The sequence below is a fragment of the Gorilla gorilla genome, chromosome 10 (genome assembly GCF_029281585.2).
Source record: "Gorilla gorilla gorilla isolate KB3781 chromosome 10, NHGRI_mGorGor1-v2.1_pri, whole genome shotgun sequence".
NCBI lineage: Eukaryota > Metazoa > Chordata > Mammalia > Primates > Hominidae > Gorilla > Gorilla gorilla.
The window spans coordinates 109,994,360-110,007,382 of record NC_073234.2 but is presented as its reverse complement, the minus strand read 5'-3'; the positions used below and the strand labels follow the sequence as shown (position 1 = coordinate 110,007,382).

At 42.8% G+C, this 13,023-nt stretch overlaps 1 protein-coding gene and 1 pseudogene across 2 annotated transcripts in view; one reads left to right on the top strand and one right to left on the bottom strand.

Annotated features, from left to right (window-relative positions):
• The window catches only part of TMCC3 (transmembrane and coiled-coil domain family 3), a 305,754-nt gene that overhangs the window by 280,552 nt on the left and 12,179 nt on the right, over window positions 1–13,023 (top strand). For both annotated transcript variants that reach the window (XM_055357420.1, XM_019039410.4), the window contains exon 2: window positions 9,813–10,729. In XM_055357420.1, coding sequence (XP_055213395.1) covers window positions 9,813–10,729 — 917 coding nt within the window. The remainder of the gene's footprint in view (window positions 1–9,812; window positions 10,730–13,023) is intronic.
• On the bottom strand, window positions 1,210–1,516 carry LOC101148137 (U6 snRNA-associated Sm-like protein LSm3; annotated as a pseudogene).

Below are 13,023 nucleotides of genomic sequence, written 5' to 3'. Positions count from 1 at the left end.
CTACAGAATTTCTTTTGTCAGTGATGCCAAGAGAGGAAGAAGGGGGGATGCGAGGAATAAAACCTTTATGGCAAAACTATTGACTCAGTTCCCGTGCTGTACACGGTGCACTTATTTAAAGTTCAGAGTGTGCTATTGTCAGACCTGAACTATGAAAGGAAATGTTCCTTGTCTAAACAAGTTAGAACAAACACTGTACTAAGACACTCTCCTAATAAAATGTCCCTCTGGATATCATATGAAGGTCCTTAAGATTTTTCCTCTCCAGCACACAGTGGGGGAAAGTGCAGCTTTCTTCTAGCAAATGTAGGTATTGAATATTCTGTGTAGGTGTCCCATGAAGGTAGTAATATGTTTCTAGTAACAGATAACAAGGAGCCTTATCCAGCCTCTGGAGTTATTTTTCTAGTATAGGTTAGCTCTGTTAGCAAGGATGCTGGGATCCGGTGGTTCAGTTACCTTCCCTGTTCACTGACTCTGGCTAGACATTTTGCAAGTGCATGTCAAGTGTGACCCCAGGATAGCAAGAGGGAGATGGGCTAGGGGTATCTCTCATATATGTATATTTATTTATTTAGAGACAGGGTCTCCCTCTGTTGTCCAGGCTGCCAGGCTGGAGTGCAGTGGCGTGATTCATGCTCACTGCAACCTCCACCTCCCAGGCTCCCGACCCTCCTGCCTCAACCTCCCGAGTAGTCAGGATTACAAGTGCATGCCACCATGCCTGGCTAATTTTGGGTTTGTTTTTTTTGGTAGAGACAGGGTTTCACCATATTGCCCAGGCTGGTTTCAAACTCCTGGGCTAAAGCAATGTCCCCTCCCAAAGTGCTGAGATTACAGGTGTGAGCCACCGCATCCAGCCACTGTATCTTATATATTTCTTTTTTTTTTTCCTACGAGGAAACACCAATTTTAATTTAAAGAAAAAAAAATCAGAAATTATCTGTAAGGATAACAGAGCAAAACAAGTCCTGAAAAAGAGCTCTGCATCTTGATGGTCATATTTATTGAAGAGCTTTAGAAAAGTTAAAATGCCATTTAGCTTAAGAAGTTGTGAATTATCTGCAAATCAATTCATTTCAGGAGTGGGAGAATCCCCAGAATTATTTCTTAATATTAGAATGTATGCAGGTTTCTCTTTTGAATGCCTTGTACATTTAGAAAGGCTACTGTACGAAGTCTCCTATTTTCCATACAGGACAAATTGTTTCAGCCAACTGTCAATGGAGGGGCAACCAGCACGACCATCTCCCAGGACAAAGAGCATTGGAATATTCTGTTTCCTTGATTTATATATCTCTTCGTATGTTTCTTCATCAATTTCTATAGTAGTCGCGGTTTCTTCCTCATCTCCCAAGATCATATTTAAATGTTGATCATAAGCATGTGATCTGCCTTGAAGCTCTCGGTCATTTCTCATTTTCACATAAACTCACTCATCTAGGCTGAGCCCGATAACATCCAGGGGCTCCTCTCCAGTGTTGGTAGTTTGTTGCGGGTGCACATCGTCCCCCATGTTTCAGACCCTGCGCCATCTCCCGCCTCTCGTGAGAACACAGGAGCAACTCCAGTCTCCGGAAGCGTGAGGACACAACCCCGCTTGTTTCTGATAGAAAAGTTCCTGTTCTTCTCAGAGAACACACAAAGGTACCCCACTGTGGGGCCACGCTGAGCCCCACATCGGTCTCCCAGCTGTATCAGCCAGCACAGAGAAGGACACTCTCCCTTCCCTCCAGGCAGATCCAGGGCTTATCTGCTGTTTGCCTTTTCCCACATGGGCAGGTATGAACCCCTCACTTGCTAGGCCCTTAGGGACAGGGCTTCTTTCTCCAGAGGTCCTTTATCTTTTATTTTTATCTTCTGTTTTTATCTCATTCTCTCTCTTCTCTTAGTGATTGTAAATGCGTAGGCATTGTTCCAATACAAGCAGTAAGCTTTTTTAATCTTCATAAAGTTATTTGGCCCAAATCACTGTTTATATTTTAGAATATGGAACAAAGTGGATCACTTAAAGCCAGGAGTTCAAGACCAGCCTGGCCAACATAGTGAAACCCCATCTCTTCTAAAAAAAAAAAAAAAAAAAAAATTAGCAGGGCGTGGTGGCAGTCACCTGTAATCCCAGCTGCTCGGGAAGCTGAGACGGGAATCACTTGAACATTGGAGGTTGCAGTGAGCGGAGATCGCGACACTGCACTCCAGCCTGGGCGACAGAGAGAGACTGTCTCAAAAAAAAAAAAAAAAAAAAGAATAGAGTTCATAGACTATATCAGACCTGATTGATGTGGCTCCAGGAAGCCACACCAGAGCTGTGGACACAAAGTTACAGCCACGATTATTTCAAGTTCAGCCTGAGGGAGAATTTTCTGACAGAGTAGTCTAAACGAAGCCCAGATTATCCATGCAATGGATGACCATGTTAAGGGCATTGCAGAGGTTCTCGCAGGATCTGGGGCTGAGCCGGTACAGATCTTGCTAAGTCTTGTATATTTCATAAACCTGAGTTGAGCCCCACCTAAGCTATTTATTATTCATGGGCTTTAAGAAACATACCCTTTTACAAGTCTCGGTTTTCTCATAAAAGGGTTGGTGTGAAGAATATATGAATGCATTAAAAAATCTTTAGCACAGTGCCTGACTCACAGTAAAAGTATTCAGTCATTTTTAGGCAGGTAGGCACTGGAGACAGGCAGCCCGAATTTCCAGCCTGGCTCTGCCGGTTACTGGCTGTGTGCCCCCAGGCAATTTACTTAACTTCTCTGTGACTAGTTTATAAAATAGTAATAATAGTAGAACCTAACTCAGAGAGTTTTTAACAATTAAGAAAGGTACTACACATGTCACTAACATGATATTTTACCTCGTGGGCATGTAATAGGATTATACTCCCCTGTCCCCTAGAAGTTAGGTAGGGTCAGTGTAATGAGTTCTCTGTCTTTTAGAGAACGTCCAGACGGTAGAGGCCCCACCGTAACCTGGGTCCCCTCACTGACTCACAGCCAACTTTTTAGCATTTGCATGGAATAAGCCTTTCTTTTATAGCCACTGAGATTTTGACATTAATACGATGGCAAAGCCTAGCACATTCTGGGTGGCATATCATAGGAGCAGCCTAGACCAGGGGTTTCCAATCTTTTGGCGTCCCTGAGCTACACTGGAATAAGAAGAACTGTCTTGGGCCACACATAAAATACACTAACACTAACGATAGCCAATGAGCTTAAAAAAAAAAAACAAAAAACCTCATACTGGCCAGGCGTGGTGGCTCATGCCTGTAATCTCAGCACTTTGGGAGGCCGATGTGGGCGGATCACCTGAGGTCAGGAGTTTGAGACCAGCCTGGCCAACATTGTGAAACTCCATCTCCACTAAAAATACAAAAATTAGCTGGGTGTGGTGGCATGTGCCTTAGTTCCAGCTACTTGGGAGGCTGAGGCAGGAGAATCACTTGAACCCAGGAGGCGGAGGTTGCAGTGAGCCGAGATTGCGCCACTGCACTCCAACCTGGGTGACAGAGTGAGACTGTCTCAAAAAAAAAAAAAAAAAAAAAAAAATCTCATACTGATTTAAGAAAGTTTACGAATTTGTGTTGGGCTGCATTCAAAGCCATGCTGGGCCGTGGATTGGACAAGGTTGGCCTAGACTCTAGACCTGAAATAGAGTTCAACTAAAGTGATTAATAATAAAAAATGTCAGTGATACTGACTTACATACCAAGGCCACGAAGACTTGTAAAAGCCTTCAGATATTGAACATGCAGGTCCTTGTGGACCTATGCATAAATCTTCACTCACATGTACTTGGAAATACCTGTTGCCTTGGAAATGCCAGCCCATTTGAAGGATCTGACCCTTTTCTTGTAATGCCTGAGGCTCAAACAGCCTTTCTTTAAGCAAAGGTTCATTGTCTTCAGCCTTGAGACTAAGCAGGGCATTGTCATCTGTCACATTGTTCTGATAGCTCTGCATCCCTACACATTGTGGCTACTCTGTGGCCTCCAGAACCTCAGAGGACTCCTGCCTCAGTCCCTGTCATTCCAGGGTCCACAGGAGCCCTACATTCTGGTTCTGTTTGCTGGGGGGTGGGTGGTGTGCCTCTGTGTTGGTACCCTTCCTTTTTGGTTCATCTCCATCTGGAGCTTTAGCAGGTTAATACAGAGTGTGCTGGGAGACAGCCTTCCGTGAATCCTGCACAGTGTGTCCAAGCCGCACTGGTGGTGACTGAGTTGCTGTGCCCGTGTCCGGTGAGTAAGGTGAGCTAACTTGGTGTGTTGTGCTGGAGGCCTGGTTCATTGCAGAGGTGGTGCAGGGTTAGATTTTGACGTCTGTCCGGGACTCAGGCTTTTCCTCAGCCTTTGTTCCAGAGCATTGGGGTGACAGTGGAAATGTCTCCAGTGCCGGAAAGAAAACACAATGAGGAACGGCGTTTCAGTAGGCGGATCTGCCTTTCATCTGAAGTAATAACAGCCAAGTATTCTGGAAGAATTGAAAGAGGCTAGTAGTCATTCTTAAAAGCAAAGTCTTTTCTGCCAAAACAGTAGTACATTTTATTTTTTAAAAACTTGAAAATACAAAAGAATGACCCCGCGTAACCCCACGGTGCAAAGGTCAGCATTGTTAACACTTTGGAGTTTGTTTCCCTTTCAGTTTTTACATACATTTTTAAATGAAATTGAATTTAGGTACATTTTAGAATGAAATTGGAATGATAACAGTAACAAACATTTGTTGAAATCATTCAGTGTGCCAGGAGGTCACACTTGAAGAGGTGAACACTTTACATACCTTTTCTCATTTATTCCTCACAACTCTTTGAAGAATCATTCTGTCCATTTTCAGAAGTGAAACTGAGACACAGAGAGGCTAAGTCATTTTTCCAAGGTCCCACAGCTCTTAAGAGTGGTGCCAAGATGGAAACCAAAGCAGTCTGTTTCCAGAGCCCTTGGGCTTTTTATGATGCAGTACTGTCTCACAGTAATGATAGCTTGCATTACACTTGATGGAGTTGTGCAGTGTTAGTTCTGAATTGTCTGGTTCTGTCTCCTTGTTCTATAGATTCAGAAATGGAAGCCCGTAGAGGTGACTCAGTTTACCCGAGAACACATACATAGTAAATGTCAGCGCCCAAACAGAAACACAGTGTCCTGATCCACACAGTGTACACTGAGTCTAGATAACCAGAAACCTTTGTCCTCCCTGCGTCCTAACCCTGAAACCAAGCTGCAACGTATAGTGTATTGTATAGGGTCAGTGCCAAGCCTGGATTAAACGAAGGGTGGAGGGCTGACAGCTTTCTTCTAGCACGCACATGTAATTTCAGTTTGTGTTCAGGGAATTTACAGGCATCTAACAATGATAGGTGTAGCTGTCTCTCAATTATCCCATGCAGTGCTAGCTAGGGTTATAAAAGGGCAAAAGGAGCAGCCCAGTAATAGTTCCAACTTTATACCCTCATCAAACATTTTTAACTGAGATTTGCTGACAAGCAGTAAGATCGATTGATTTGGGGCTTTAAATGCTGTTGCTTTCGCCAACCTGGACTCTTGAGAACATGCCAAGCATTGTTAAATCATAAAGTAAGCCAAAAGTCATTTGGCCATCTGTGCATAAACATTCCTGTGCATACAAGGCTGTCCTGTAACGAGAGGTCTGTGAGAGCATGAGGCTTTGCCTTGAGACTCAGAGTTGGATGACCAGCCCTGGTGCAGTTGAGAATTAAAGGAGTAAGAACAGGTGTTTACTTACTGCTCGGTTTGGTAAGGTAAAGTATGAAAACCTTTCTACCTCTAGATGTTGTTGTGGACTTCTCAATAGAGAATGCCAACCAGATTTTAAATAACTTCATCTCGTCTTATCTGTGAGCTCCAGGAGGGCAAAACCAAGTTCTTATGAAACTCACAAACAGTGCTGAGTGAAAAATGACAAGAAGAATACATGTATACAACAGGCAAAACTAATGTATGCGGTTGGAAGTGAGGATCATGGTTGCCCCTGGAGGTGGAGGTGATGTCGTTGTGATTGAAGGAGGGCACAAGGGAGGCTTCTGTTCTATTTCTTTAACTGGCTGCTGGTCACACAATGTGTTCAGCTTGTAAAAATTCATTGAGTACTTATTTCACTTTGTACTTATTACATGTGCTCTTTTCTGAGTATAAATTGTGCTTCAATTAAAGTTTAAAAGTCCTTATTTGTATTTGTGTATCTTGTTGCACATTGATACTCGGAAAAAAATCTCTGTTTAGTTGAATCAGTTTCAAATGGTGCCGGATTTATTATCCAGGTATTGGGAAACCATCTTCACCTGGAATTGTCAGGGCTATGCGAGCAGAACTTCTGAGGTGATTTTTTGGCTCAATGGAAAGGTGTCTTAAATGATTCCAGGGCAGACTCCTTGGAATAAAGAATGATGGCACTTTGGTTCAGTAGACAAACATTTATTGACAGCCTCCTAGGGAAGTACGAGAACTTCAAGTTAGGTACAGCTATGACATCATGCCTCCCCAAAGGAGCTTGCAGTCTGCAGGGGGTTAAAGTGCATGGGTGGTGATCAAAGGAGGAGTCAGGAAGTGCCACAAGACAAGCACAGAGCAACAGGCGTGTCACAGAATGGAGAGGGGGCGTTCCACTGGGACTGGGAAAAGCTTCATGGCAGAAGGGGCATTTGAAATGGGTTTTGTTTGTTTGTTTGTTTGTTTGAGACGGTGTCTCGCTCTGTCACTCAGGCTGGAGTGCAATGGCTCACTGCAACCTCCACCTCCCAGGTTCAAGCAGTTCTCCTGCCTCAGCCTCCCGGGTAGCTGGGACTACAGGCACGTGCCACCATGCCTGGCTAATTTTTTTGTATTTTTAGTAGAGACAGGGTTTCACTGTATTAGCCAGGATGGTCTGGATCTCCTGACCTTATGATCCACCTGCCTCAGCCTCCCAAAGTGCTGAGATTACAGGCGTGAGCCACTGCGCCTGGCCCTTGAAATGGGTTTTAAAGAATATGTAGGATTTTGATAAGCATAAGTAAATGGGTGGCAGGCATTGTGAATATCATGCATATGAGAAAATCCATAGAAAATTCATATACATTCTGGGAATTTAGGTTGTAAGATATTCTTAAGGTGTCCTTCAGGTGAGGTGACACCTGAAAGGTGGGCTAGGGCCTTATAGCCCTATAAGGTCCTTCCTAATGCCTGCTAAATGAAATGATATGCCAGGTTATATTATTTCATTTAGTAGCCATTAGGAAGCCAAAGGAAGTTTCTAAGACATAGAGTAGCATGATCAGATATAATATCTCCAGCAAAATCAAATTTTTAGCCTCAGTGATTGTACAGTTACCATTAATTACCCATCTGCCCAAAATAAACATTTTCTAAGTTTCATGCATTCTCTGTTGCTATAATTTGAACCTGTTCCTGGGTCCACTAATGAGCCACAGATACTAGATTCCTTGAGCTTCCTGTGGTCGACCCTCTAGGACTTAAAGATTGTTGTATACCTTCTTTATTCCCTATCCCCATCCTTCCCTCTTGACCAGCTGAAGTCACAGCTTTTTTATCCTTTTTTCATATATCCTGTTTTCTAGTCTTGTAGTGATTGGGCATTTATTTCCCTCCAGCTTTTCCTATATGGTGCTCCTCTGCCAGATAAAGCAACCAGTGTCTCTCATTCATGACAAAATTGTGCATTGGAAGAGAGGGGCTAAGAGCTAATGCTAACGAATGTTTGTAAGTTGTGGAGGAGGCCTGACCTGCCCATCTAGGATGGTGTCCCACTGTGCTGCTGTGCTCCCTCCTCTGGAATAAAGCACTGGGCAGGATTTATTACGTGGTGAAGTGTTAATACCCGTTGTTGGATATGGTCCATATTCAAGTCTGGATCACCTAGAGCGTTAGTCTGTTCTCACATTGCTATAAAGAAATACCTGAATCCTGATAATTTAAAAGAAAAGAAGTTTAATTGGCTCACGGTTCTGCAGGCTGTGTACAGGAAGCATGGCTTGCTCTGGTTGTGGAGAGGCTGCAGGGAGTTTTTACTCATGGTGGAAGGCAGAGCGGGAGCAGGCACTTCCCATGGCGAAAGCAGGAGGATGCCTGCAAGAGAGGGGAGGTGCTACACACTTTTAAACAACCAAATCTCAGGAGGACTCACTACCATGAGAACAGCAGCAGAGGGATGATGCTAAACCATTCATGAGAAATCCGCCCCCATGATTCAATCACCTCCCACCAGGCCTCACCTCCAACACTGGGGATTACAATTGAACATGAGATTTGGATAGGGACACAGATCCAAACCATACCACTTAGTGGGAGATTCATTAATTTTTTACTAATTTTTTTGCTGTCAGCCCACTAATTCCTTAAAAAAAAGGTAACATGCTGAATATTGTCTTGCTTCTCATTTGATTTCTATTAAGACTGTATATCAAGTCATTAATCTAATCAAAGGGATATTGACAAATGAGATGCTTCAGTTTGGATCTTTAGACTTGTTTGTAGATTGTGTTTGAACTCTACAAAGAGCTGTTTTTCATCCTCCAGGAACATCAACAATGGAGTGACCTGACATGGAAAGAGGGTTACAGTTAGGATGACTTGGATTCAAATCCTGGCCTTAACCCTTGGTTTCTACATGTTTATGAATCTAGCATGTTCTTTGTCTGGCGTGGTAGTGAAGTGAGACAACCCATGAGAGGCATCCATAGACCCTGGGATATGGTCTACTTCTGCCTTTTCCTTTTAGAGCACAAACTTGCCACCCCCTTCACCAGGAAACTCAATGCTACCTTGCAGTTCTTTTCCCTAAATGGCCCTTGAGTGAGAAAACTATTTTATGTGGTCTTAGTTTTCTCATTATTTTATTTATTTATTTTTTGAGACAGAGTCTCACTCCGTTGCCCAGTCTAGATAGAGTACAGTGGTGTGATCTCGGCTCACTGCAACCTCCACCTTCCGGGTTCAAGTGATTCTCCTGCCTCAGCCTCCCGAGTAGCTGGGATTACAGGTGCCCACCACCATGCCCAACTAATTTTGTATTTTTAGTAGAGATGGGGTTTCACCATGTTAGCCAGGCTGGTCTCAAACTCCCGACCTCGGGTGATCCACCTGCCTGGGCCTCCCAAAGTGCTGGGATTATAGGTGTGAGCCATCTCGCCCAGCAGCGCCCCCCGCCCCTGCCTTTTTTTTTTTTAATATCACTGTGGTGTGGTTTGGGGTTGTTTCCATATCTAAATACTGTTGTATTACCCAATTATTAAAGTTGATCTTGTACCATATTATTCTATCACATCTATTTAATGATTCCATTAAGAAAATAATGTTCTTGTTTGATGGATGTACCTGCTCATATCTTTTTCCCTATTTTTCCCCATCTTTCTTTTTTAAAAAAAAAAAAAAGATTCTCCTTCTATCAAGTGAGTGAGTTCTGAGTTGGATGCGTTCCCCATAGTGGCGAAGTTCCCAGTGAATGTGGTATGGCAGCCATTCCAGTTACCTGGGCACTTTGGGAGACTGGGACTGACTGGTGACCTCATTCTATTTTGCGTTTTCTACCCTGGGAGCCAGGTTACAGTCTCATCACACAAAAAAAGTGGATACCCTGGGAGATCTGAGTCTCACAGCTACTTAGTGTAGATGGATGCAGGAAGGAGCCAGGCTGCCCCTATGTTCAACTGGAGGGGACAGCAGGGGGATTTTATCCCGTGACACTTGTAGTTCGAAAAACTGGGACTTAATGTATGTATCTTGTATGTGCACAGATTCTGTCACAGTAATTATCTCTTTGACTTCAAATTTTAATGTGCTTCTTTCCTTTCTCTTTCAGGTAGAACGTCATGACATGAATACCTTAAGCCTGCCCCTGAACATACGCCGAGGGGGGTCAGACACCAACCTCAACTTTGATGTCCCGGATGGCATCCTGGACTTCCACAAGGTCAAACTCACTGCAGACAGCCTGAAGCAAAAAATTCTAAAGGTAACAGAGCAGATAAAAATTGAGCAAACATCGCGCGATGGGAATGTTGCGGAGTATCTGAAACTAGTGAACAACGCGGACAAGCAGCAGGCGGGACGTATCAAGCAAGTCTTTGAGAAGAAGAATCAGAAATCAGCTCACTCCATCGCCCAGCTGCAGAAGAAGTTAGAGCAGTATCATCGAAAGCTCAGAGAGATCGAGCAGAATGGAGCCTCCAGGAGCTCAAAGGACATTTCCAAAGACCACCTGAAGGATATACATCGCTCTTTGAAAGATGCCCACGTGAAATCTCGAACTGCCCCCCATTGCATGGAGAGCAGCAAATCAGGCATGCCAGGGGTCTCACTTACTCCACCTGTGTTTGTTTTCAATAAGTCCAGAGAGTTTGCCAACCTGATCCGGAATAAGTTTGGCAGCGCCGACAACATTGCTCACTTGAAAAATTCCTTAGAGGAGTTTAGGCCAGAGGCGAGTGCCAGGGCCTACGGGGGCAGCGCTACCATCGTGAACAAACCCAAGTATGGCAGTGATGATGAATGTTCGAGTGGCACGTCAGGCTCGGCCGACAGTAACGGAAACCAGTCGTTTGGGGCTGGTGGAGCCAGCACACTGGACAGCCAGGGCAAGCTCGCCGTGATCCTGGAGGAACTGAGGGAGATCAAGGATACCCAAGCTCAGCTGGCTGAGGACATCGAGGCACTGAAGGTGCAGTTTAAGAGAGAATATGGTTTTATTTCTCAGACCCTGCAAGAGGAAAGATACAGGTATTTCAAAGTATTCCATTGGCGTGTTTTTTATTTTTTATTTTTTTATTATTTTATTTTATTTTTTCATTTGGAAAACTTTTTTATTACCACGGATACTTAGTGGGTACATGATAGGTGTGGCATTCTTTTAAAAGGATGAATTACTGCAGAGAGATTGCTTGAAATGAGAATGCCTTATGGTTACATTTTCAATAAATATGGATATGGATTAAAGGGCGTTTAGCAATCAATACATCCCTAATGTATTGATGCATCCCTCATCCAAAAATCTGAAATCCAGAATGTTCCCAAATCTGAAACTTTTGGAGTGTCAGCACAATGCCACAACTGGAAAATTCCACAAATAAATACTTAACACAAACTTGAGGCACAAAATTACTTAAAATATGGTACACTTTTACCTTCAAGCTATGTGTATATGGTGCATAGGAAACAAATGAATTTTGTCTTTAGACTTGGGTCCCATTTTTGAGGTATCTCCGTATATACATGCAAATATTCCAAAATCTGAAAAAAATCAAAATCTGAAACACTTCTGGTCCCAAGCATTTCAGATAAGGGATACCCAATAATTTCCATCCTTCATGATTCTAAGTTTATAATTTGTGGCTTTTAGCTGACAATTAGAGAAGGATTTATGTGTGAGTCCTTAAATTATCGGATACAGGCAACAACTCACGTGCATCTTAAGATTCTGATTCAGTAGACTTCCGTTATAGTGTCATTATGCTAATTCAGAGATCTATATTTGATTTCCTTCCATAACAACTGTCAAGTACACACTTACTCCTTACCCAACAAAGTTAATTTTATTTGGCACATCAGTCTTGAAGTCCTTATGTAATTGTTTGTTTGTTTGTTTGTTTGTTTGAGATGGAGTTTTCACTCTTTCTCCCAGGCTGGAGTGCAGTGGTGCGATCTTGGCTCACTGCAACCTCTGCCTTCTGGTTTCAAGCGATCCTCCTGCCTAAGCCTCCCGAGTAGCTGGGATTACACGCACCCCGCCACCACGCCCAGCTAATTTTTGTATTTTTGGTAGAGACGGGGTTTCACCATATTGGCCAGGCTGGTCTCAAACACCTGACCTCAGGTGATTCGCCCGCCTTGTCCTCCCAAAGTGCTGGGATTACAGACATGAACCACTGCGCCCAGCCTATGTAATGTATTTTTTTATGTTCTGTAGTTTGCTCATTAAACTTTTTACTCTAAAGTAAAATAAAGAACTTTCCAAAGTCATCTTAAGATTAAAGTATACATTCAAAACCTTTGACTTATATTAGGTAATTTTAAAGTAGATGTTTTGTAGGCTGGCTTTTAGGTGCTTATAACTTATTAACACAAAGTGTGTAAGCCCAAATATAAGGTCATTTTTCCCATTTTTTCCAATAAAGAGATACTTCAAAAGTTTTTTAGTCAAAGTTAATAATACATTAACTTCTAAAAATGTAGATAAAATAGTAAAATGCCTATTACATACTATAACATTAAAAGTTTAAATTTAGTTTACTTATGTTTTATAATTGATGTATGATTTTATGTCTGTATTAATTTAGAAATGTGGCCTTTTCAATTCTCCAATTTTATGAAACAAAATTTGTTTCCATATGCATCTTTGGAATCTTTGTCACACAAGAATTATATTTTAAGTCACAGCTTTTCCAGAGTATGAACGTCAATTCTATCGAAATAGTCTGGGATATAGCACTTTCTAGATGCACATTTTCTCCCAAGTTACAGATCCCTATTTATGTGAGTTCAGGACGGTTTCTGTTTGCATCTGTCCTGTGGTTACGTTTGTGACCCGCGTGTTACAGTCACCACCTGTATTACTGAAGAGACCTTTAAAGGCTTATTCACAGCAGTAGCAGCATTTGACATCTGAGAAGTCATGCCTGAGAATAAGCATTAAATCTGGATGAAGCTCTTTGGTCCTGTTTATAAAATGATTCTGTCAGGTGACCTGTGTAAGCATCTGAAATTGGCGTTGATCAAAGTCATTCCAGTCTTATGAATGCATCTTCTCCAAACAGTACATCCTGTTTCAAAATACACAGTATAAGATTTTTTGTTTTGTTTTGTTTTGTTTGTTGTTGTTGTTTTGAGATGGAGTCTTGCTCTGTGGCCTAGGCTAGAGTGCAGTGGCGCGATCTGGGCTCGCTGCAGCCTCCACCTTCTGGGTTCAAGCAATTCTCCCATCTCAGCCTCCCGAGTAGCTGGGATTATAGGCACGTGCCACCACCCCCAGCTAATTTTTGTATTTTTAGTAGAGACAGGGTTTCACCATGTTGGCC